The following is a 27,086-nucleotide window of genomic DNA, read 5'->3' on the forward strand; positions in this document are numbered from 1 at the left end:
AAGAAAGAAAAAAAAGTAATCCTGAAACAGGCAACTTGCATCAGGAAATAAAAATTCTTTGACATCCTGAGAATTAAAAGGACTTTCATTAATTAAGTTATCTGTAATCAACAGTTTGGGTAACTTGATTTGGTTGAGTTCTTCTGTCACCATTTAGTCTGGACAGAATCCATCATGGCTGCCAGTGGTGCAGGACATGCTAAAAAGAGGAAGTAATTTCTTATTATTCATACTTATTTCCACTAAAACAGAAATATAAACTTTTAAAACAAATTAGGACAACTATCTGAACATTGTCACGTGTAAAAAATGTGCTATGTTTGAATAGTTATCTAAAGAGCTTAGAAATGTTTATATTGCACGAGATGCGTTTCCTGATAGATATGGAAAAGGCAAAAATTAGTGTACTCTCAACTTTTTTTTTAAAACACATATTAACTCCATAGGTATGGAAAGCCATTTTATTCATAATGAATTAAATAAATAAATACTGAAAATAATAAGCATCCCATAAAATAATCTTAAATAAATTAATAAAATGTAATTTTTTTCAATGATTATCTATGTAATGAAACTAACTGATTTATTTAATTGATTTAATATATTTGATTTATTAATTTATTTTTGTATAAACACTTATTTATTTGTGTTTATCTATTTATAAGTACTTTAAGTCATTTATTTATATATACATTTATTTATCTATCTGTTTTTTATTTTTACTTCACTTTCATTTTATAATGGTATTTCATTTGATGTGGAACTTTTATGTTGCAGTCCCATTTTTATTTAGCTCTTTTTATTTTGGGTTCTTATATTCAAAGGACTGCGGTTATCTCTAACCTTTCCCTGACCTGCCTGCCTGTGTTACAACCTCACCTGGCCAGGGCTGGTAGACCTCTGACAGCTCCTCTCAGATTCTCCACACCTGGTCCTGATCTGCTCACCATAATCAAGCCCAACCAGTCACACCTGTCTCCTGGTCCTCATATACACCAGCACCTCAGTCACTCCCTGTCGGACCTTAAACCTACATGCTTCATGGACTCACCCCTTCTCCATCCCTGGTTCCTGTCTCTCCAACTGACTCCTTCAGTTCTGTTTGAGTAAGACCTTTACCTTGTGTTCAGGATTGATAAAGTACCGTTAACCTGTCTATGTCTCTGGAGTCCCTGCGTAACAGCCTGCTTCTTCTCCACACTGGACTTTTTATTTCTTGCATTTTATCTATTTTATTTGAGCTTTTGCTGTTTTTGTATTTCATTTGATTTCTTTAACAACATTTGTGTTTAAATGTACTTTAATGTACTTTTAGATGAAATGCTTTTAATATTTTATGTACAGCACCTTGAATTGACTTGTTCATGAAATGTACTATTCAAATAAACTTGCCTTGCCTTTTAACGGTGCCTATTTTCAATGTAGTTTATTGACTAAAAACTAGATTTAAAACTTGTATAACCCTTCAGTCACACATTTTTGCACATAAATACGATCAAATAGAAAGCAATCAAAAACAATGTCTTCCATATCTAAATACTGTTCTGAAATATTTGTTAAAACATCTGAGTAAAGTCTTTCTTGGTCATTGCTCAAGCAGAGAGATTAACTCTGAAGCATTTCCTTAGTACATATAAAAGTAATTTAGATTTCTCCTGTCTGCAAGCAGTCTTGTGCCAGGCGTTTGTTCTGCATACTGGTCTTCATTTTAAATAATTCAGATAGTCCCAAGCAAACATTTCAACATAGTCTTAGATTAGCTCTAATCACCCCTATTGCAACTGTTTTAGTTTAATCTAGAATAAATTAAAACTGGGGCTTATTTAAACCAAGTCTAACTACTGGAATGTTTTTATCTTCAGTCATTTTCCAAGGCTGGTTCAATATTTGAGCTAAATGTGTAATTACAAAATGTGGTTACAGATTGTCTTTTTGTCTTGCTTAAGACATGCTCTCTTGAGAGCTTGTCTGTTGTCAACATTCATTAAATTGAAAACACACTTGTTTACTTCAGTAAAAAAAAATCATGAATGTGCTCCATTGGTTGTCTTTAACATACTGTTTCTCAAACAGCAATTTACAGATCTAGCAAGCAGCCCAAAAATTCAGAGCACATTTTAAATAAAACAAAAAACATTAATACAACAATCATTTTCAAATGTGAACTACATAAGTCAGGAAAATTAATTAGTGCCATTCTTTTATTTTATATGTAGCAAAAAATAAAGCCTTTTTAAACCACGCTTCCATAATTATGCACAACAAGAAATGCAGAAGTTACATTATTGCACAGATATTCACCACTAACCTGCAACAAGTTAATATCAGCAGAGTTATGACAATCAAAAGATTCAAACATACATTTGCAGACAAGGATATGTACATGATTTGAATGTTGTGACAGAAATACAGTGTATGCTTCCATCTCTTTTGTTTTTACATTAATTCCATAATTTGACTCCATTATAACTGCATCATAAATCATACATGATAGTGCTGCTAAATTATGTAGCAATGTTTATCATTTGGTTAAATCTGAAAGCATTTCTGTGAGTGGTGAGTGGATTCTTGGAAGCACACTCTGTATAATTGACGTAGATGTGAACAGGATGACAAAGACACAAAATGGATCCATAAGGACTACACCCACGATTCCAACTGTTCTGTTCATCAGATCATTTACAGTCAATGAGCATTTGTATAGTTTACAGTTATTCTTTATAGCTTTTACAAAATCTTAATTTTGTGTAATCAAAAACCACACAGACGTCATGTACGTAATATACAGTGGAGAAAGATGCAGACACCCCAGTGGATTTATTTGAAATGTATGAAGTGTACAAAATACTAAATTAGCAGGGACTTGATGTGTAAAAGTGATGGTCAATATGCTAAATAAAACTTACTCAAACATACTTCCTATGTTTTTTCGTGTTTCATGATGCAAAAACATTTTGCCATGTATCCAGGAAAAAAAAAAAAAAAAAAAACATGCTCGCAGAGCTTTAACTTTTTCTTGCAAAGTATGAGCTTGCGGTGTGGCTGAAGCTGACGGTTGATGTCCTGTCATGTCTCCACTGCTTGAAAAGTTCCATAACTTTTTTCCGGAAATTTTTTCCCACAATGACATAAAGAATGGGGTTGAGAACACTGTTGAAGAAGGCAAAGTAGGTAAAGATCTGTTGGCAAATGTGGTGGAGCTGGAGAAGGTAACACTGTTTCAGAAATTTAATTAGTCTGAGCATTTCCGGGATCTTCATCAGATGAAACGGCACCCAGCAGATCAGGAACGCCAGGAGGACTACCAAGACCAGAGTGGTGGCCTTATTGTCCATTTTCTGAACATTTACACCTTCTGCTAACCTGTTTCTCAGAGCTTTGATAATTTTAAGAGTGCAAAAGGATAAAATCGAAATGGGGATGAAAAAGCTGAAGATGAATAGCAGTATTTCAAACAGTAGATTCATAGGAATATTTGGATAATTAAGATAGCAAGTGTGATTGCCATTTTTTTTTATTTTGACTTCTCTGTAGACGAGTACAGGAACACTGAGAAGGAAGCCCAGAAGCCAAACTAATAAACATCCTACTTTGGCATAAAAAGTCCGTCGGATTCTCTCTCGGGTCAGCGGGTGCACCAGAGCCAAATAACGGTCTATGCAAACCAGAACCAGGAAGTAGATGCTGCAGTAGACATTCAAAGAAATCCCCGCATTGACAACTTTGCACAGGAACCAGCCGAAAGGCCAGTTGAACTTTTTGGAAACATTAACAGCCCAGAAAGGCAAACAACACACCAGAAGAAGATCTGCAGCAGCCAGGTTGCTCAAGTAGACCTCAGGAACATTGCAAGCCTTCTTGTGGAGGCAGAAAACCATCAAAACAAACAGATTCAAGACAATTCCCACCACTGCAATGAGTAGAATATAAACTGGAATCACAGTGTAGGTCCAGTTATCTGGTTGAAGGTTGCATTTAGAAGCATTTGAATTATTCTGGTGTGGAGCTTCAGAGGTGAAGTTGCCAGGATTGCTGCAGAGAAACAGAGGAAGGTAAACCAGACATTACTAAAACAAAGTGAAGCAAACTTTTACAGAAATTACATGAGATAACAAGAAACAGTAATTCATATAAATTGATCAGAGATTACAGAATACACATGTTTTTGCAGTTTATGGACAAAAATACGTGAAAAAAAATGTAAAGTAGGTTCAACATGATTCAGTTTTACAGTAAACCTAACTTAGCAATCGTTCATGTTATCAAGTATGTTTTCTTTTCTTAGTTTTCATTCCCCTCCTACTTTGTCCTGTTATTTTTTTACTCTTATTGACAGATATAGTGGAAAGAAATAATATAAATTACTAAACTATGTTTGATGGTGTAAACCACACCTTTGGTTAAAGGTAGTTTATTCCACCCATTATGTGGTATTATTTGTGTAACTGGTTAAGAATATAAAAGAAAAACATAGTTGATACTCATGTAAACATTTATGTGTGCAAATGGATACCATTACTTAGCAAACAAAAACACACAATGTAAACTAATACTAGTACAACATCATTGCATCAGGATGTGGCACCTTGTTTCATCATTACAGTAAATAATCCTGAAAATGACTTTTCCGGCTGTGCCCTGCTGGGGTAAGAAGTCTCTGACCTGCCATAGGTTTCTTTTTTGTTTAAATCATAAAACCTTACTTGTTCATTTAATGATCTAATTGTTAACTTGTGCGTGCAGTGCTGTTTGCATGACAGTAGACATTAAATTTAGAGGTATTTTCATCAGTTATTTTTGTTTACCCCCAAACATTTGCTTTATCAACACATGCTTGATAGCATTTTTGCATTAGCAAATCATAAGTAAATTTCTAGTTCTACTCAAATTTTTCTGATATCTCTGTCTTAAAGTGCATGCATATTATTTTAAAGTGCATAATGTTTTTCATGTTTGTGGTTTAGAATATTAGTTGCAGCTGCTTTAAAGTTCATTGCCATATATGGAGCAATACAGAAAATATCTTTGGATTGGTGGAATCATTTAGCAGACTGTTGTTAAAACAAGTCTCAGTGAAAACAGTTGGTGGTGCACAGTAGTGAAAACTGTTCAGTCACAGTTAGCCCTTGCTAAGTTTTTATCATAAAGAAGGGAAAAGAAAGAACAGTAAACCATTAAAGCTCACACATACCTTGTGACTGAAAGATCCATTTTTCCTCACAGAAGAAAAACCTCAGTAAACCAAGAAAGCAAAGCTCTTCCAGTACCTGTTGAGCCTATATTCTGTCACTCTGACTTTCTTGAGAAAGTAGTGACATTAATTATAGAGCAGATGTGTTTGAAAATATCAGATTACTCTCCAGTTCCCACCCCCTTTCTTCACCCTGCCCCTCCTCTATGTTTTCACCTCCAGTATTACTGCCTGACTGTAAGAACGACGGTTGTTGTCAAGCCTCTCATGCCTAACTCATGCCATGGGGCAAGTCAAAATCTGGATGCACACTTTTGTTCAAATTTGTGCAAAAGATCTGTGCAAGTATGTCATCAGCCTTAACACACACTTCAAATTAAACCTGTTTAATAATATAAATAAAAAAACAACTTTTTTCATGAAATAATTATTAAAATAATTAACTCATTTTAAAATCTTGTAAAGGTACATTAAATGTAAAAAAATGTAATAATATTACATTTGTGTAGTAATATCACATCTGTTATAAAGAAAAATGAAAATTCAGTGTGTATTTTCTACTGTTTGTTCAGTCAAAGTACAGGGGAGAGACTTATTTATTCATTCATGTGTTTATTTATCGCTACTGAGACATGCAAGCTCTCATTAAGGATGACCTCCAGTTGCCCTTAAAGTAAACTAAAATGACAAATATCAGTATCAGTTTGCACAGATGTAGAAAGACGAAGCAACAGGCAAGCTTTGGATAAGAAGGTTAAAGAAACCAACCAAAACTAACCTGTCATCATATCTGCAATGGGTCTGATTCTCAGAACATGGGTTACATTGCCTTCTGCATGCATAAAATGAGATTATGGATAGAGTAAATTGTCAGTTAATTACATCTCCTGGTAGCTTAACTTGTTTAACTATAGTCAAATGCAGCAACACACGTTGAAAGCACACAGATAAAAGAAACTTCATTTCAAAGAGACTTCTGGAAAGTCACAATGCAATAACAATAAACCTTTTTTTAACATGTTATATCATCTTCATATACAGGAAACAAAAGGTGATGATCTGCAATCCTAATTCTGAAAAACTGGAATGCTCTATCAAATGGAAAACAATTAACTCTCAAAAACTGTTATTTCATTCACATTTTGAATAACAAGTATTACCCTTGAATTTGATTATAGGAATGTGTCTCAAAATGTTGGGATGGGACAACAAAATGCTGGGAAAGTAAGTGTAGGGAAACTATTTACTGACAGTAATCCTGATATTATCTTTTTAAAGGATGCTTTGCATATTTTAGCAAGACAGTGCAAAACACTGTTTCAGTTTATCTGTTTCACTTTTGCTTTAATTTAGTTTATTTCGTAATAGATACTGACGTAGTGCATGATTAATAAAAATGTTCAACTCAAATGCATAATTATGAAAGTAATTTCTTTATAGGGGCTGTTGCCAATATTGTGTCCTAACAATATATCAAATTACACTTTTAGAGGGGTATCTGATTATACCCTGGGCTTATTTGTCTCCCTCTCAGTGCTCACTAGTTTTACAGCAGTAACAGCCCTGACAATGATCCCTGTTTTAATGAATACTAAGGAGTGTTTTTTTCTATTAATGAATCTTACAAAAGTAGAAAAGTTCAAATCTGAAACTAAAACTAGACCAAAAACTGATCTAAAACATCTTGATTGATAGCACCCTTGTTTGTAATATTGGATGTCAAACACTGGAAGAAATAAATGATGCAGATTAATGACATGCCAAGTCCTTACTTGTAGATTTTGCCTTATCAAGTTTTAGTCTTTTCTTTGTTGGTAAACTTGCTTTTTGCACTTCAAGCCTGCTTTGATCCATCCCTTTCAGTTTTATTCGGGTCAGTCAGCAGTTAATTTGTTTCAAGCAGCTGGTTTTTGTACGTGCTGTACTTTGCTTAGGGGGCTGCAGTGTTCCCTTTTTGACCTTTGCATGCCATCCGGCCAAAGACAATAAACAAAACCATCACCATGCTTTCCAGGGTGCGTGAGCGGAATTTTCCCATGAAAGCACATAAAAGGTGTAGCATGGACGTCTGCCATTTTTACCAAGTAAACAAAGACAAAAAAAAAAAAAAAAAAAGAATTTCTCATGAAATAAGCAGTACCTTATTCAAGCATCAACTTTTCTTCCTCAGACACATACCAGCTGTTAAAGCAAGCAGAAGTGTTGACATCTTAAAGTTCCTCTTTTAAACTTGTGTAATGACTCGCAGTTTTGCCTGTTCTGCAGGACACAGGATGTGGCTACAACTGCTCTTCATGATAAAGGCTATGAAATGATGAATGCTGTGTTTTTCCATTTTGACCTGCTTGCGCTAATGGTTCATGTAATTTGCATAATTTCGCATAATAAAAAGGCTGCGGTGGGGTTGAGACTTCGGAGTTGACACCAGATACTCTCTGAGTGCTGAACCACTGTCTTTCCCCATCGCGATGTTAAAAGCCTCAACCTGAGTTCTTTGTGTCTTATTTCTTGATAGAAAAATACCCATCACCTACAGAGAAGGAAACTTTTAATTTACCTAACTTTTCAGTTTTGCTGTCTTGAACATACATTTTGAGTTTTTTTAATGATAAAGTCAGTCTGTCTGTGCTGTTATCAAATGTCTGCTGCAGTCTGCTGTGTCTCATTATAAATAAGCCTGAGGTGACAGTGAAAATGAGTAATTGAAGAAATATTTTAGCCAGCTTAACTCTGAGAAACACGTCCAGTGGACAGTATTTTTTTTTCCAAGTAGCAAAGACTTATTTTATTATTCAAGAACATTTTATTTGAAGCACCCCCCCTAAGATTACATGATTTATGTTACACAGTGTAGTTTTAGGAAAAATCTAATTCTACAAGGAGACTTGAAAACAAAGACAAAGAAATTGGATACAATAAAATAGTGAGTAATGAAGTAAATAAAGCATAATGTTAGGTGGAGACTACTTGTATTGTTGCACACTCCATTTCCTCTGAATCTGATATTTAAACAAGAGGATGTGATCAAAATCGAGAGGATGTCAGTGTCATATCAAACAGGAAAGGTGTGGTGATATGTTGGAGTGCTTGGCTCTGTTTAATCCTAACTGTTAAAATCTCTGCTTTCAGTATACGGGCATAAACATGCAAATTAAACAACTTCACCTTTCAATGTATTTTGATAATTCAGGGTTATTAATTCAATTTTTTCTAATATTATCTTTCAGTATTTTCTGTTAGGAGTTGCATAACTTAACCAGGAAATGTGTAGACACTGGCATTTCAATATTACATCAACCCAAAACAGAGCCTTGCTGTAATTAACAATTATTGTTTGTGTTATCTAAACAAGGAGCAGGAAATGATGACATCTGGGACATCAGGTCACATATAAATACCAGACTTCCATTATATATATGTGTCAAACCAGATCAAATTAAAGCACAAATGTACATTTTAAGAATGTTTGCTGGCCTGCTAATTTCACTTTATTAGTCATTTAACTTAATTATATGACTGGAAGGCTAATGTGTGCAGGCTGGAGGAGACATTTAAGACACTTTAAGTAAAGAAAATCATTCCTTTGCTATGCCAAGAGAAAGTGAAGGAATCATTTTAAATGCATCTTATATACTTTTGGAGTCATTAAATCCTAGCGAAATGTATTGTGAGAAATAATCAGCAAAAAGCAATCCAAATGAACCAGCTTTTGTTTGTGTGTTTCACATCAAAACATCATATGTCAATAGGAATTAAGTCATTAACCACATTAAACAAATAAATATGTACATAATGTGTTGAGAGAGCAAGATATCATTGTCATTATGGAGCTAAAATCTGCTTCCATTTCTTGTTTGTAAAATACATTATTTCTGTTTGCATTCAATATTTCCCCAAACCATAAAATAAACATCCTCTCATAGTGCTGCTTAACTATATAAGAGCATAATTATTGTGTTAAGGTTCATTAAGTAACAGTTTGAGAGCCATATCCTGTATATTTGACCCATAAGCACTAAAGGAAGTGGAAAGCAGGATGTAATCAGTCACATTTGATTTTTGGCATTAAAAATGACAACTGGCTTAATTTGCTCTGTTTTGTTGATATAAGTGGATACAACTGAACGTTGGTATGTAGTCATGTCAGATCCTCTGTGTTGGTGTCTAGACCTTCTGTAGATTGCACGAACCTTCTTCCAAAAGTATTGTCCATAAAAGACATACAGCAGAGGGTTCAGGGTACTGTTGAGAAAACCCAGATATACTGAAACCTGTCCACCTATATCTAGAGTGTCAAACCACAGGTCTTCTTCCAACACTTGGATATCACAGAGTGTGTCAAGGAAGGTAAATACTTGGAAAGGACCCCAACACAGTAAAAATAGTAGTGTGACAGTACACAGTAGTGAAATGGTCTTTGTGTCATTGGTGTCATTAAAATCTCTGATTAGTTTCCTCTGTTCCAGAACCTGGATTATATTGTAGCTGCTAAAAACAATGACCAGAACAGGAAGGACAAAGCCCAATATGTTCAATAGAATCTGATGGGAAAGCTTCCAAGAACTGCCATGAGCATAGTCCACAACACAGGATGTTACTTCGTACTCTTCAATGAATTTCTCCTTTCTTAGAACAGTAGTTGGAAGGCTCAGCAAAAGCCCTAATATCCAAACAATGAGGCAGCTAACCTTAGCATACAATGTCCGTCTTAACCACCTGGCCTTCATGGTCTTCACAAGGGCAAAGTAGCGGTCTATGCTAATTAAAACCAAGGTATAGATACTGGTGTAGAAATTGTTGAGAATGAAAAAGTTGACAATTTTACATAATGCATCTCCGTATAGCCAGTTAAACCCATTGAGGATGTACATTGCCCAGAGAGGGAGGCCACACAGAAGAATAAAGTCAGCCAGTGCCAGGTTGCTCAGGTAGATCTCTGCTACAGTCAGTTGGTCCTTGTGGAGTGCAAAAACAGCCAGAACAAAGCCGTTAAAAAGAAGGCCCAAAATGCATAAGGTGAATATGTATGGGGGGATAATGATGCCGACAAGGTCCCACTCTAGGGAAACAGTGGAATCTGATGAGTTGAAAGAGGGGGAGGTGCTGTTGTTGTTAGACCAGAGTGATGTTGCATTTTCCGATTCCATGGTCTATAAAACAAAACAGTCATACAAAACTCCTCAGTGAAATGTTATTTTGAGTTTATAATGTATATATTATTTTTAGAATAGAACAATTATATATATATATATATATATATATAATTTTTTAGAACAATTATATTTTTTGTATTAACAGATAAAATGAACTTGTGAAATGCATTGCAGTAGAAATACATAAAAATTCTAAACTTAGTTAAATATATATTCATAAAAACGAACAATACATGCTGCAAATGACATAAACGTATCTTTATCCAAACAGTAAAGGCAAGCACACACAAGATAATATAAGGTTTGTCATTTGACAAAATCCTAAAATTATTTCCAATTTGTTAAATCTTTTGCTGTTTACTGTTTTCAAGCACTGGTTCCAAATCACTCTTTGCACTAACTAACAGAACTGAACTGTTTTCAAAAAGTGTTGCATAACCTCTCTTAACCAAATCAAACGTGACAATTGACAATTCCTTACCGTGGTGGACATGAAAATCTTTCTAGTTTAGTCAAATTCCAGGCAAAATAAGTATGAAAAGGTGGTCCTTACACAGAGCTTCTGGTGAGACTGCACAGTGAAGATGAGGAAAGTTCTCCTGTGAGTGGATTTGTATATATAGTTACATTCTTCCCCACCTTCAGCCAAGGAGTTTAATATATCAACTTGTTTGGGAAAGTGTCAACATTTATTCTGTGCATTCAAAACAAGCCTGCTGAGCCCAAACTGTGTTGGAATCATTTCCTGCAGATGCCAAGTGTTGAAATATGTCAAACTATTAACAGACAGACATATTTTAAAGGAAGTCTTACTATACTGAATATTAGGGTAAAAATAAAAGGCATTACACAAACAAATCCTGTTAAGTTTTTTTTAATATTCAATAAATTATTTAAATGTTTAATCAAAAAAAAAAAAAAAAAAAAAATACGGATAAATCTTCAATTTACATGTCAGTTCAAATAAATATTTAACAAGTGTTTTGTTTTCCTCCCTGTATTTAGAATATTTCATAATGTAAATAAATGAAATCAGTTTAGTTAATCAGTTAGGAGACTGTTGACGATAAGATAAATGTGATAAATGGTAGCCCCATTTAGATAATATTTGTCTGACTAATTCCAATTTGTACACTTGCATGATTGCTCTCTAAATACACCTGAGTTTGATGTTCCACAGGGAACTGATCTTGAGTGCATATTATTCTCTTTGTACATGTTTCCATTGGGCAAAATCATTAAGAAATATGACATTCCATTGTTATACTGATGATACCCAGTTTTATTTATTAGGGATGTAAAAGACTAATCGACTAGTCGAAACAGTCCACAAAGTCAATGGCTATTTGAAAAAATCTACTGTTTTATTTGGACAAGCTGTTTACTGCGCTGTGTTAAAAGAACAGTGTGACCCCTTTATGGTCGAGCTTATACTTTAAGGCTGTTCCAACCTCAGGTGGAAGGTCACTAAAGTCTGTGTGTAAAGTCTGAAATATGTGCTCACTATGCAGCATGCTCGCACAAAAAAAGAAGAGAAAAAAAATTATCCATAAGGCTTATGAGTTTCACTGTTTCATAACAATATGAGGGGGAGACAGTTTCTATTTGTTGTGGGTTTTACCTAACTACTGTATCTTTGGCTCCCTTTCCATTTTTCCACTTTCCTTTTTACTTCTCTTCATTACTCTCCTTTTTTTCCCTGTCCCCTCAGGTCAAGTCCAGAAAGATTACATAAATTCCATAATTCAAAATAAACAACTATTAAAATATTACAACACAACAAAACAAAGCAACAACATTCCAGTTTTATGCTAAATAAATTATTTCTGTGTTTGATGGACCTAAGTAAACCAATTTGAATCATTTATGGAAGGAGGCATAAACTGGAAAGACACCACATTAAGCTCCGTTTTGGCATAAGTCATTTTTACTATTCCTTCTTTACTTACAAAAGCTCATTAATTGGTCTGCCATTCAGGTGAACCCAGCTTTTGCCCACTGATAACATCATAGTTTGCAAAGAAGAACCACTATTATTTGGTTCCGGTTCAGAATCAACTTTATGGGTTCGAAACTACTTTCTTTTTCTAACACACTGGCCAGTGCAGGAGCCAGCCCCATCAGCACTGAGAAACAGTTGGCAAAGACAGCCTTTAACTGGTGCTCAGGCAAGTAGAAACAGAATCTAATAGAATAGCATGTAAATTGTTCACTGTTGTTGTTCATTTAAATAAAATAAAACAGTTCTTATTTTCTTTTTATAGATTGCCAAAATTTCACAAGGCTAGCAAGTCAAAGTTTTTGCTATCGAATTGGTCATTGGTTTAGATGTGTCCTCTTCTGAAATATCCTGGATGCTCGTCAGAAAAATAAATAAATAAATAAATAAATAAAGAAAGAAAAACAGAAAGAAAGAAACAAACAAACAAACAAACAAACAAAGAAACCAAGAAAGAAAGAAATTTTAGACAGTAGGCTGTGCTTTTATTTGCATTAATGTCTTGTTTCTAAGGCAGCCTCCTGCAGTACAGGCAGGTGTTCAGAGTAAGTTACAAAAGAACCAGCTTTGCAGCTTTTTCAAGTTGTATAGTTAATGCAGTAGGGAAAAAGGGTAAGAGTGCTATAGTTTCTCTGAAGACTGCAATACACAGACTTTTCCCATGCACATAGCTCTTGCGTCATGCTTTCAAGTGCCAATTTTAACACATGAGGTCAGTCAAGCAACTCTTTTTTCAACTTGTCCTGTCCAGCATTGTAGCAAACAGAATGATGGTCTGGATGCTCTGTTGTGCCAAACAAATTTGCTTTACCAAGATGAGCTTTATGGGTTCAACGGTCTTCTTGATAATCTCATTTTTTATTTCTTTATTTATTCATATATATTGTTTTATCTTATTCATTTAGAATTATAGAATTAGGGTAATCTTGCTGGACCTAACTGGAGAGGACAGAGAAAAAAAAGGAGAGTAATGAAGTAAAAAGCAGAAAGGAAGACGAGACAATCTAATACAGTAGATAGAAGGCAATGATCCTTCAATCCAATCTAACACCAGACACCAGAGAATTTCCTACAGCTTTTACAAGTAAACTAAGCTGACAGGCATCAAGAGTTTGTAAAAAAAAAAAAGACAGCAACAACAAGATGTAAAACTTCAACAACCAAAGTACCAAAGACGCACACACATAAAAAAAAGAGATAATAATAATAACCGTAAACAAAAGTAGCTCTTGTTTCAACCCACTGGACAACTCAATGACTGTGTCAGCATGCAGAGTACGAGGAATGAGGAGTGAACAGAGATGAGTGTGAATGTGTAAATGTGACCACGCCTCCACGAACCCAACTCCAGCCAGAGCCCCCTGCCCCAGAGCCCCAGCCAGAACCCCCCGCGGTCACAGGGCACAGGACCCGGCGGGTATTTCCCTCACGACCAGGACATACACGACTGCAGCCACTGAGTGCCACCAACCCCAGAAGGCACCCACCCACCACATGCCTAGGGGAGAAGCATTGGAGGGGGGGGGAGGACAGTGGGAGAGCGCAGACCCACGACCCACCACCACCAGGCCCGACCAGGACTCCCCCACCCAGGCCATAACCCCTGAGTCCCGGGGTGGCAACCAGACACCAGGGCATGCACCAATCCACCCCGTGGCAGCACACCGGGTAGGCCCAGAGCCCTGGCACTAACCAACCCCAGAACAGTCCGGCCACAGGCCAAGGGCCAGCGTCAACCAACCCAGGTCCACCAGTGGGTACACCTCACCGCCACAAGCCCCCCCCCCTCCCCTGCCCACACACACACGTACACACATACACACACAAACACACTAAGCGATGGAGCAAATCATAGGGGACCAGAGGGAATGAAATTCAGCTAACTGGTTCTTTGAGGAGGCAGACATTTTCTCAGTGCTGATGTGGTCTAGGAACACCACTTCATCCCAGCTACTTAAAACAACTGCATCATGAAATAGGAAACTACCTACACAGAAAATGAAATATAACATGAACCTTAAGGCTATCAAAACTGTTAGTATGTAAAAACAATTAGCAGTTCCAGTAGTAATTATTGAAAATAATGTATTTTATAAATATTAAAATTTGATTTCAGCATTTTGGAAAATCAATTAAGACTCAGTGAGTTACCACCTCAGACATTACCTTTGTCAAACAGAGACAAACCTACTTAACCAGTTTTGCTGGGATCACTATACAGCATGTTGTAGCTTGTATTTACTTTGCAGAAGATACTTTGTGGTTCTAGGGAAAAGTGGTGTTTAATGGGGAAGTTTTTTTTTTCATATCTTAATATGATAAACTGGTAATACAAGAATAAATGCATAAAAAAGAAGACCCTATAGACTGTAGCCCTATAGGTCACCTTTTGTCATGTCATGTTATGCAGCAGACATCAGAGCCTTGTCTAAAGATCCAAGGCTATGTCATGGCTGTGGGAAAAGCACTGATTTAACAATACCGACTGGAGTTGAACTATTAAAGAAGCACTACAGAACTTTTGTAGATTTTCTCATTGATGCACCCTTTATCGACAGCTAATTCCATCTTGGATCCTAGATGTACTGTTAGCTACACTGCTTTTTGCCTGAAAGCCAATTTTTCCACATCTCCTGATCAAGCTACATCACTACATCCAGTAAAAGACAGTCTTACCTTGACTATTGTCTTATCTCTTGCTCAGTCCCTTTCTCTCTTTCTTTTCCTCTCTTCCTCTGATAATGTCTTCTGAGGTTTCTTTGCTGACTCAGTCATGATGGTCGTATAAAATGTAATGTGTTTATATCTGTTGCTGGCATGTGACACAGTCCATAAAGCGAAACTTGGCTGCAACATCACACGGCGTCCCAGATAAAAAAGTTGTATAGTGTGACTTCTCAGCCTTGGGATGCTGCTGGACAGTGATGGCTCCAGAAATGTATATAATAGATGTCCCTCTGCCATCAAAAGATTTTGGAATGCAGAGTTTTAAGGACGGAAAGTTACATAATGCATCTTTAAAAATTAAGAAAGGAGGGCTGAGTGGGATTCGGGGGATTATAGGGGGAGGTGCTGGGGTGTGAGACAGGGATGCTTGTATGTTGTGTGTGTGTCTATACTTTGGATGATGTTTGTGTGGGTGTGGGGGTATGTTTGTGTGCCTGCTTATGCATGTGTTGGGAGTGAGAGTGGGAGGGTTGTATGCTGTGTGAGTGTTTATATTGTGTGGGTGGGGCTGAGGAGGCATGTATGTGTTAGGATGAGTGGGAGTGTGCAAGGAAATAGGTGTGTGCATGTGTTTCTGTGTGTGGTTGGGGCGGGGGGGCCCTGGGCGGACCTGGGGGTGGTGTGCAGTGGGTCTGCCGCTGTCCTTTTCATATGATATAGAAATGTCAAAAATGCTAAAAGTAAAGATTAATGTACAACTCTGCTCATCCACATGAAAATATTTGATCAACTTTTTTTCTGTATTCTGCCCACTACTATTAGCTGGTGAATGGATGTTGGAAAGTGGTTGAATTGGCTGTCACATCTGCTCTAGGGCAGCAGTGGCTACACATGTATGAATGTTGAGTGAATGAATAATGTTCATGTTTATGACGGTACAATTAGAAAAACTCTGAAAAAGTATGACTATTGAGGAAGGATTGCAGGAGAAAACCTTGTGTTTCCATATAGAATGTTTGCAAAGTTGTATTCAAACAAACCCAAAAACATCTGGAACAATGTCCTCAGTGATACCAAAGTGGAGTTTTGTCATAGTGTACAGCTATTTGCTAAACACCAGGCACAGTTTATGACAACCTAATTCCAACTTTCAAGCACAGTGGTGGTTTGTTTTGTAGCCATGGGTTGTGGATACCTTGCAGTCACTGTGCCAACCATGAACTTGTATATATATACAAGGTATTTTAGAGTCAAGCATGAAGCTATGTGACATTTAACCCATAATAGCCTGACGTGACATATATGTTACATATAGTTTCTGAGACATTTTGCTTCAATTTATTGTATAAACTTTACTCAAAATCCTGTTGAACACAATCTGATACTTGTCTTCTGTTTCCTAATAGATACCCAGAAGCAGAAAACCACATTATAATATTTTTAATGTATCACATGGTAATAAATGGTTGATATCCCTCCCAAAAAATGTTAATTTTTTTTGTTGCATTTTGTTAAAGGGCCAAATAAAGACCTCATATTAAAAAAATTTGACTTTTCTTACCATTTTTAATGGGCCGGGGCTTAATAGGTTAAAGTTGGCGGAAACTGGGTTATACAACTGGACAATGATTACAAGCACAGGAAAAACTGAAGCTCACTGTTAGTTATTGCAGCATTGAACATTTTAATCTTTCTTTTTATTATTCTTTAACCTGGAGTTGAACACACATATAACATAAATAAATATATATTTCTCTTAACTCATGAGTCTTAGACAGCTCCTCTGTGCTGCATTTCTGCAGCATTGAAGAAATGTGGAAAAAATGGAGGATTTTATTTTGACATGGATTAAGATGTTAGAACTAAGCACTTAACAGATAGCAGCTGTTTGAAATGTTCAAATGATGAAGCAGAACAACAAGAAAAATATGGCTGAGTTGTGCAACTTATGAATGCACTGTTTTGATCTGAAAGGCACAAAACTCTAAACTAACACTGATCATGTTTTATTCCGATGACTGAACATGACCTTCAAGCACCAGAATGAGACCCAATACATTTCACAGAGTTTAAAGCACAACAGGATAATTCTTAAAGGCAGACAAAAAAAAAAAAAAAAAAAAAAAAAAAAAAAACATGTTAAATGAGGCCTAACTGCTTTTTTTTTTTTTTTTTTTACAGCTTGGGGCTTTTTTTGTCTGCTTGAATGTTTTTTGTTCCACAACAATTTTCCATGCTGGCACGTGTGGTAAAATGTATTTTGCTGTAAGTCATGGCATGCCTCCATTATGGGGGCTTTTAAAGCTGTATTCTTACCCACAACCCACATTGAGTAAATAATGGACCGTAAGATGTTTGTATGGAGAGAAACGCCTCAGACAACCCATGTCTATGTTGACCACAGAAAGCAGAGTGTTTGTGTGTCACCACTGGAAAATCTGAGAGAATCCTGTTTAACTTTGCAGAAGGTGATTCAGAAATGCCAGAAAACACTTAGCAAGCAGTTGTAACTCCACCATGTGCTAATCCTTGTGCTTTAGACTGAAATCCATTCTAAAGACTTAAAATTTTAACACTTTTGAATTGAATGATTGTGTTACAAGAAAAATAGTTTTACTTACAGTGAAAGTAATATATTAAAGTAGATGCATTTTGTATTTACATACATTATTTTACAATGGGGCTTATTTACATAATGCAATGTTTACATTTTACAAATATTTATAACAAAACTTCAAAAACTTGATCACGTTATCACAATTATTTTAAACACAGAAAAACAGGTTTGTCCATACAAACTAAATAATACATGTTTTTCATATGACACAAAATAATACTTTGTTGGCAATACTGTAACACAATGACTAATTATGGATGAAGACATTGGGAGGTTATCATTTGAATATTTTTTTCTAATAAATTCAGAGCAAGATCATCAAATGTCTCCCCATTACTTAGACCATTGACTCAGTCTGGTATTCAGGGTATTTTGCAGGTGCTTTATACCAAAGTTTTAAGTGTAGAAGACAGGTTGGAGCGAGTAGATTCAGCTGTTTTTGTTCTTTTAATGTTAAACTGCTTCTGGAGTTCCTGGACCTTTTTCCTGAAGTTCTTTCCCACAATAACATACAGAATGGGGTTGAGAACACTGTTGAAGAAGCCAAAGTAGGTGAAGATCTGGTTACAAATCTCCAAGGCGGACGTGAGGTTACACCCTCTCAGGATTTTGACTCTTGAGAGCACATCCAAAATGGTGATCAGGTGGAATGGCACCCAACAGATGAGGAAGGCCAAGAGGACCACAAGCACCAAAGTAGTGGCTTTCTTCTCCGTTTTCTCAGCATTGAACCTCTCCATTGCCTGGGTCTTCAAAGCCTGAACAATCTTCAAAGTGCAAAATGAGATAATTGAAATGGGAACAATGAAGCTCAGAATGATCAACACCCCATCATAGAACAGCTCAACTGTGGGGTTTGGATATTCAAGATAACACGCATGAACATTATATTTAGGGAAATATTTCACATCCCTAAAGATAAATGTGGGTAAACTTAGCAGCAAACCAAAACCCCATGTCAGCAGACAACCTAATTTGGCATACTTTGGCCGACGCATTCTTCCATGTGACAAAGTATGCACCAGTGCCACATAGCGATCTATGCTAACTAGAACAAGGAAGTAAATGCTGCAGTAGACATTTATTTTAATGCCCACATTGACAACTTTGCACATGAATTGGCCAAAAGGCCAATTGTATTCATTGTAAATGTTGACAGCCCAGAAGGGCAAACAGGACACCAGGATAAGATCAGCAGCAGCCAGGTTGCTCAGGAAGATCTCAGCCACAGTGCAGGGCTTCTTATGAAGGCAGAAAACCAGCAGGACAAAGAGGTTGAATATGATGCCCAGCACACTGATGATCAGGATATACACTGGCTGGCTGGCGTAGATCCATTCCCAGGCTTCTGTATCTGGACAGTCAGTGCCATTGGTGTTGTTAAGGTCTTCATATAATTTTGTGATGCTTAAGACTGGGATGCTGTGTAGACACAGGAAACATTTCATACACAAATAAGTAAATGTCCACATTAAAACATAAATTAAACTAAAAGCTTAGTATTTTTGCTGAATAAACTCTTTTGCTACTTAGTGAGAGAGACGAGAAGATAAACACTATTTTTATGTCCTTAGTAAATATTCAGCTGGTGGTCAACTAATAAGTGACAGTTTGTTCTTTTTGTATATTTCCTAAACAACAAACTTGGCGTTTTAATTCCATGTGTAATAATTACACTCATGTACTGAAAATGTACCACTGAACTCCAAACAAAATGGACAAACTTTCTGCTTATAAGCTGTAGCCATGCATTTTGTTGGGGGAAGTTTTTTGGAGAACGTCTGCCTACCGTTGACTTGTTTATTGTGCAGTCATGTCATGGCTTGTCCTGTGTTTCCACAGGAGTAAAGCTGTACATACAAGCTACCCACTCATTACGGGGAACTTTTTTCACTTTGTAAACTTTCTGCAACTGTGCTTTGAAGCCCTGAGCTGTTTTTAATGAACTAAAATGACTTAGAAAAAGCTACCATAAAAATGTGATTGAACATTTTAGAGACTTTCAGGGTGCAAAACAAGATCATAATCATGAAAACAAGGCCTTAACAGACACCTTCTCACCGTACATTTAATTGTGATGCAGCCTTAATTCCTTTAACTGAGTCTGCATCATCCATTACAGTCATTTTAATAGTCCAACGACCAGGATACACTTGTGTTTATTAGTATCAGTGTGAGATATAATCTTTCTCATTCATCTGCTCTATCATTACATCAAAGATCTGCTGTATTTAAGCTGCAATTTGAGAAAAAACTTCAAACAATCAAAATAGTCAAGAGTTTGTTTCTGTTGCTGAATGGAGAAAGGGCTACAGAACTCAGCAGAATTACTATAAAAGCTCCTGTGGATTATTATAATTCAGTGTTTAAACACATAAAAATAATGGCTTTGGCATACCTTTAAATGACTACTTTAATTTTAAGCTTACATGACACTATGATAAATGTAAATTTAACATTTCTGAATATGAATTCAAATCAAACATCAAAATAATCAAGAAATTATTTGCCTTTACTTTAAACTACAGCTCTCTTCATATATATAATAAATTTATCCACGTGTTTACTGACAAACTGAATAACACTACTGACTTTTTATTTTATGTTTTCATTTTTAAAAGGAATTGGTATATATCACAGCTTACATGAAGTCATTCAAAGCATGTCATGTTAGTACATACCTTGTAGGCTGAAAAGTCATTTTTCCTTGAGTGTGTCCAGATGTGAAATATCCAGAGGCTCTGCTTCACTGTTACTCTTTAAACCGTCTCCCTCTTCTACTCCTCCTGTCTCTGACTCACAAGTCTGATTACAGTGACGTCAGCCACAAAGGCAAGGCAAAAATCATACTTCAGTAAGCTCCCTGAGTATGTCTAATATTTATCCCTTGCCCTTCTTAAACTCATAAACTTGTTTTGTGTAACTTTACATAAAACAAGTCTATGAGTTTTTAATCTGACACAGTTTTTTTCCTTCTCCATATTATGTTTATTGAGTACCAACAATACAACTTGTCCACAGACTGAGGAAAGAACATTTTCTCATAAAAAAAACAACGAGTGCTCTGTGTTTTAATTTTCTGATACATGAATTTATTTAATTCCACTGTGAGCGAGGAGATTAAGTTTAATTTATTACTTTTACACACACAAAGAGAAACACATTTGGCAAAGATTTTTAAATTTCCATTAGTTATAATCTAATTAACAACATCAGCAAGAGCCTGCTTGTGTCTTTTTAACCACTTCACCATAGAGAGCATCCTCACATACTGCCTCTGTACGTGGTTTGCTGGTTGCACAGTGGCAAACGAGAAGGCTGAAAAGGTCATTGGGTGCCCTCTAGACACACTAGAGGGCCTCCATGGCTACTACTGCCTCAGGAGGGCCAATACCATTCTGACTCTTACCACCCGGGCCACTTCCTGTTTGAGCTACTGCTGTCAGGCAGATGGTACAGGGCCATAAAAACCAGGGCTAACAGACTGAAAAAAAGTTTCTTTCTGACTGCTGTCAGAGCCATGAATGCCTCTCTGTTGTAATCTGTGCAATACCCAGTCTAAGCGATAGACACTCAATAATGATACTATATCCACTTAGTGTAAAGTATAAATATAACTGGAACACTACTGTTGTTGCACCCACTTCCTTCCTCTGTTTTCATAGTTTTTATATCTTTATACATACCAACACACACACACATACACACACACACACACACACACATGCGCACACACACACACACACACACACACACACACACACACACACATATATATATATATATAGGGTTTTACGCAACATTTTGTTTGTATAGTATTTATTGTTTGCACTGAAAGGTCTGCACCTTACTTTTTGTTCTACCTGTTGTAATGACATTAAAGTGAATCTGAATCTATAATAATTAAAATGATCTTTAAAGTGAGGGTCTATAATATACCCTTCTGAAAAATCTTTATATTGGATTGCAGTTATGAAACCACAGCATGTCAGTAACTCAGTATTAAAATAGTGAAGCAGATGGTTGGACTATGCAATAACCTTGCTTATATCATGGGGAAGTGATTCTATGTCAAAGGAATGTGGTGAATCAGAAAATACACTCCAAATTCAGCATGCAATTTAGCTTCCATAATGTTGGTCTTGGACACCTGCTTTGAAAGCTGGAAGCCCATTAATTTTCCATTTTCAGCCATTATCAGTTATGTTGTGCTTTACTCTGGCAAAACTGAACCTTTTATTGATTTAAAAAAAACATACTACTGGCACCCTTGTACAGTTACATCAATAAATACATGTAGAATCTACTTAAATCTCTTGTAACTGTTGTTAACAGAAAAAGAGGTATGTTTTGTAATTAAGAGAAGTTTAAAGGGTACATTTAAAGTCAGATAAGGATATTTTTTGCTAAAACCTAACCACATGTTAAGACCTTTTATCTTTTCATTTTTTAAAAACCCACTCAGATGATGGGCTTGGTGTTTCCTTTAGAGAACAGTCTACTAGAAGGTATGATTGGGAATTATCAGTATATTTGTCAATGCTCCCATCAGTCCAGTTCTTTAACAGTTCACTCATTGATTATTAACCCAATTTTATTTGAGGAAATGGACACACCACCAGTGAACATCTTATTTTCCTACCAGAATCTAATCTTCTGTGGATCCTCTTCTCTGGTAAAAGCTTGAAAGTCTCTCACAATAAGTTGTATAACAGCATGGTGACATGCCTTCACCCTCTCCGCATTCATTATTTTCCCTGTTTTTCCGGTTTAGCTGAGAGCCGATGTTAGCTGTAGCAGCAGTCTTTTGGTCAGCATAATAAATGAAGGGGAGAGAGAGAATATTGATCAGAGCCAGATTGTTCAATTATCCACTTCTTAGTCAAAATGGAAGTTAATGGAAACCATTTCCACCTGAGAATTGGTTCCAAATTTTCCAAAACAATGTAATTACACTCGTGTGCTTATCACTTGCTTCATCCATGCTGGTAAGTGCTGGCAATCTGTACTGATTGCAAATCAACAATACCACAGACATGGTTTATATGTGTTGCTATAAAAAGATTGTGGGAAGAGGATGAAACTGTCCAAAGCATGTTAACATTTCTTTCTGTGCAACAGGATCCATATCTAAGAAAGCCAATAAATACTGCTGCTGTTTACCAGTAAAGCCATTTATCTGTAATATCCACTCATAATAAATGTTTAATGGCCAGATGATCATTGTTTTGACTGCAATAAACTAAGAAGTTTTCCGGAAAGATGTGAAGTGTTTTACTTTAATGCACAACTTTTTGGGGAATAACTTGTTACTGGTTACAGTTTCGGATCATCAGTCTGTAGTGCTGATAAAAACTAGAACCGGCTGTTGTGAACGTGTTACAGAAGAAGGACTTTTAGCCGGAAATGTGGACTGCTAATCCAAACAACTTCACACTCCATAAACAGTTTTGGATCAAGACGCTTAAAACAACTTCGTGAGTATGTGTGTGTCACTATGATAAACAAAAATGTCCAAAGTAAGCATAATATGTACATTACGGTTTTGAACAAAAGATATTAGAACCATTGGCAAGGTTATACATGTTTATGTGAGGATGTAATTCTATATCCAGTGGGGTCAAATACACCTCATGTTTACACTAAGACTGGAGAGAAGATCGAAATCCGCATCTATGAAATGCAACATGCATTTTGTAATTGTGGATTTTACAGAAAAAGAGTTGCTTCTTTTTGTGAAGCCAAATTGTTAATAAATCATTCAGTGAGTAGCTACAGTATTAAGATGAAATTTTGTTCATGTGCAAGCTTCATGCCATCAGCGAGACAGATAGAGAAAATTTGTGTCACTATTTCTTGCAGCAGAACAGATCATATAAGGGAAGCTCTTTCTGCAGCAAAGTTAGCATAAAGATGCTCACATCAGCAAATGCAGGACCAGTTACATATAGATTGTGACCATTTTAGGGAATCCCAGGCACAACTTACTGAGCTTTATAAGTCAGTAAGTTTTTGCCATGACCTATTCAATACAAACTCATGACAATTAAGCATCTGTTCTGTCTCAACCTGAGCTGTTGCTCATATTAAAGTGTCTTCCATGTTTCTTTACAACAGAATCGTGCACAATAATTTTTCTTTTTGTCACACTGCTACGGATAAAAAAAATCTGAAATGTCATTTATATGATCCAAATGAATGGTGTACAGTAACTAAGAAATTCAAATAAATAAGCTATTTTAGAGTGACTTTCTTATTGCCTTATGTTTATCTACTTCTGTAAGTTAAGTTTATTAATGCAGTAATACTACAGCTTTGCACTGAAGCACTGAAACTGAAAGTAATGTCATTTTAAAGATGCACTACGCAAATTTCCTACCTTAAAACTCTGCATTCCTGACTTGTTTAATGGCACAGTGGCATCTATTATGTACATTTCTGAAGCCATTGCTACCCAGCAGCACCCAAGGCTGAGAAACCTCACCATACAACCGTTTTATTATCGGTTATATAAGACAAGAACCAAGATAAGGCTGTCTTCACTTGGCTGTAAAGAGCTGATAATATATGTACAATGCAGGTAGGATGATGGGGGAACGTCACTGAGAAAATCTGCAAAAGCACTGTAGTCTGTCGTTAAAACAAATCTGCTTGGAGAAACGAGGACATAAAAAACTTTAAAAGAAATTGTTGAAATGTAGAAGGCAGATGGAAGGAAAATAAATCTGTTAAATGGTCAGTTTCTCGAAGAACAGTTGTTCATTTACAACAATGCAGTAAAAAAAAAAAAAAACATGACATTTGCTGTCCACTTCATCAGGAAAGCAGAAAATAGAAGATTGAGTCTTTTAAATGAATAATAAATTAGTTTTAATTATGTTGAACCCTTTTACTCAGAAAAACTGGAGATACTTGTCCTGACTGACATTGAAATGATTTTCAAAGTTATTTTCCATATTTAAAAATGCTACCTGCCATTCAAACAACCTTTGTTTTAAAAACATTTTATAACTTTTTTTAAGGATGAGCTGCTGAACATGATTAATTATTCTCACAGATGGGAGTTTTTTCAACAGCAGTGTCATAACAGACACAACAGACTGCTGTAATAAAAATGATCCTTCCTCACTGAACAATAACCGGCCAATAACTTATGTACCATGTTTAAGTAATTAAAACAAAATCTACTGCCTTCCTGTCAGTTTCAAAACAGTTTTTAAGTTTCTTTTATTGTGTTTAAAGGCTCTTAATGGTCTTAGTCATTAGTATGTTTCTGAGCTGCTTTTACATTTTGAGCCTGTTATAGCCCCTACGTCTTCAGGACAGGATTTTTAAATGATTTTTAAAGTCAGAACTAAATTTCAAAGGGAGAGAACTTTCTCTTCCTATACTCCACATTTCCAGAACAACCTTCCCAAACACCTGAGGAGAGCAGGAAATAATGTTTATGAAACCAAAAAAAGAAAAGAAAAAAAAATTAATAAACATATATATATATATTGCACATGGCAAGCTACAGATTGATGCTTATTGCTGGTGTTCCTGGATAATTTCGTATCATATTACTGATGCTTTGAAATACAGGATCAAACGTCTTAGAGCAAAACAGAAACATTAATGTAATTTTAAGCTTTTTCTTTGCTGCTTCTGCTGCATGTTATTTATATTCTATGGCCAGCTCGGCCATTTAAAGCTTCTCTCTAAGGTGAAATATCAATAAAGGAAAAAGCATGCTCATAACCCACTATTGCTGCTGGTGTAATGATACAAGATCCTTATCTTCAATTTGATATCAATTCTGACCCTCTGGTCTCATCCTGCACCAAACCTTGTTGTCCAAGCTAATCAGATTTTCAATAGTGTGCTCCATCATCAAGCCTCAGATTATAAGCTCTTATCAGAGGACATCATTTGTCTTGGATAAAGAGGCCAATAAACAACAAACAATAGATATATAAAGATATCATAGCTTTAAGTTAGAATGGTAAACTGAAGGTGAATCTCAAGTTAGCCTTTAAAAGGACACACAAGCCATGATTAATGTGTGACAAATAAAGTGGTGTGTTGTCTTGTGATCAGTGTGCACTGCACACATGACACTGAGGAAGTAAATGACAGGAGTGAGACAGTAAAAAACAATGACATTTTTGAACTTATGTTGCAATGAAATTTTTCAGTTCACCATATTATGCTGGGAATAACTCAGGCAGTGAGCAGCTATGTCACAATCTTCTTCACTTATGTGCTAGAGGTGTAACTGTTATATTTCCTAGACAGAACTGTAATCTTATTTGTGAGCTTGCCTTCAAAGTGACCTCCCACAGGTGGGAAGGCAGAGCAAAGCAGCAAGCATTTACTTGATGATTTCTATCTGGTGCTATTGTGCAATTCACTTACAGACCATTATTTCCCATATGATGGGTTGAAGCAGGTTGTCTGTCATACAATCTAATCACAGCAAAGTAATCAGACTTCCTGGTGCTGCGACAAAACACTTTCAGCTTCCTTCTTTTCTTACTCACCCTTTCCTGGTTTTGTGGGAAGATTAAAATCCAAATAAGATGTCTAATTTGATTAATGTTTTTATTCACTTGCATGATTGATTGGTTTATAGACTAAACAGTGTTTTGTACTAATTTTCATCTTGCCCCTGTTCAAGAAATATCCTTGGAACAAGTTGCATAGGAACGGATAAACTGTATGTCCAAACCTTTGAACAGTTGTTATATAACATTATTATATTATTTGAATATTGAATATGTGGATACATAGACAAAATGTTTTCATTGCATGTTGTTTTAAAGGACATGGAATATGTGTAGATCTGGATTTACCTTCTATTTTAAATAAACTAAACCACGAAAAGATGACAAAACTCAGATCTATGACATGTAGATGAAAACAGTTTGTGTGGCATTCTGTGCGATCTCGTTCTATCTTTCCACTCTTAGGCTAACAGAAGAAATGGTATTCCTTAATAAATGATCCAGAGAAAAAAGTAAAGTAAATGTGGCACCTGAAGAAAGAGAAATGTAATTTCCATTCCCTATCCATTTTCTACTGCTTAACCGAGATCAGGTTGCAGGGAAGCAGCAGGGAAGCCAAGACTTCCCCCTCCTCGGCCCCTTCTTTCAGTTCTGTTGTCCAGGAGTATACACAGTGGTTCCCAGGCCAGCATGTCCTGGGTATTCTCTGGAGCCTCCTCCTGGTGGGTCATGCCTGGAACCCCTGATTAAAGAGGTGTCCAGGAGTCTAGACACCCTGTAGAGAAAACTCATCGAGTCACTTGCATCAGGAATCTTGTTCTTTTGGTCACTACCCACAGCTCGTAGCCGTATAGGTTAGGGTAAAGAGGGTAAAGAATCAAACACAATCAATAAGTAAGATGAATTTATAATCACTAGATAATCTAACATGCATATTTTTGGACAGTAGGAGAGGAAGCCAGAGTACCTGGAA

At 36.2% G+C, this 27,086-nt stretch overlaps 3 protein-coding genes across 3 annotated transcripts; all 3 read right to left on the reverse strand.

Moving 5' to 3' along the window:
• Positions 1 to 2,201: 2,201 nt before the first annotated feature.
• LOC121631841 (B2 bradykinin receptor-like) lies at positions 2,202 to 5,326 on the reverse strand. The gene is made up of 2 exons (XM_041972936.1): positions 5,192 to 5,326; positions 2,202 to 4,032 (listed from the first exon to the last, which is right to left on the reverse strand). Exons 1-2 carry the CDS (start codon positions 5,209 to 5,211, stop codon positions 3,006 to 3,008), a joined length of 1,047 nt encoding a protein of 348 aa, XP_041828870.1. The 5' UTR covers positions 5,212 to 5,326; the 3' UTR covers positions 2,202 to 3,005.
• Positions 5,327 to 9,237: 3,911 nt separating this feature from the next.
• On the reverse strand, positions 9,238 to 10,338 carry bdkrb1 (bradykinin receptor B1). The gene has a single exon (XM_041972612.1). It carries the CDS (start codon positions 10,336 to 10,338, stop codon positions 9,238 to 9,240), a length of 1,101 nt encoding a protein of 366 aa, XP_041828546.1.
• Positions 10,339 to 17,192: 6,854 nt separating this feature from the next.
• On the reverse strand, positions 17,193 to 20,400 carry LOC121630717 (B2 bradykinin receptor). Its single transcript, XM_041971147.1, has 2 exons — positions 20,309 to 20,400; positions 17,193 to 19,049 (listed from the first exon to the last, which is right to left on the reverse strand). The coding sequence occupies exons 1-2, from the start codon at positions 20,326 to 20,328 to the stop codon at positions 18,011 to 18,013; spliced, it is 1,059 nt and encodes a 352-aa protein (XP_041827081.1). The 5' UTR covers positions 20,329 to 20,400; the 3' UTR covers positions 17,193 to 18,010.
• Positions 20,401 to 27,086: the final 6,686 nt, after the last annotated feature.

Source organism: Melanotaenia boesemani, chromosome 20 (genome assembly GCF_017639745.1).
Source record: "Melanotaenia boesemani isolate fMelBoe1 chromosome 20, fMelBoe1.pri, whole genome shotgun sequence".
NCBI lineage: Eukaryota > Metazoa > Chordata > Actinopteri > Atheriniformes > Melanotaeniidae > Melanotaenia > Melanotaenia boesemani.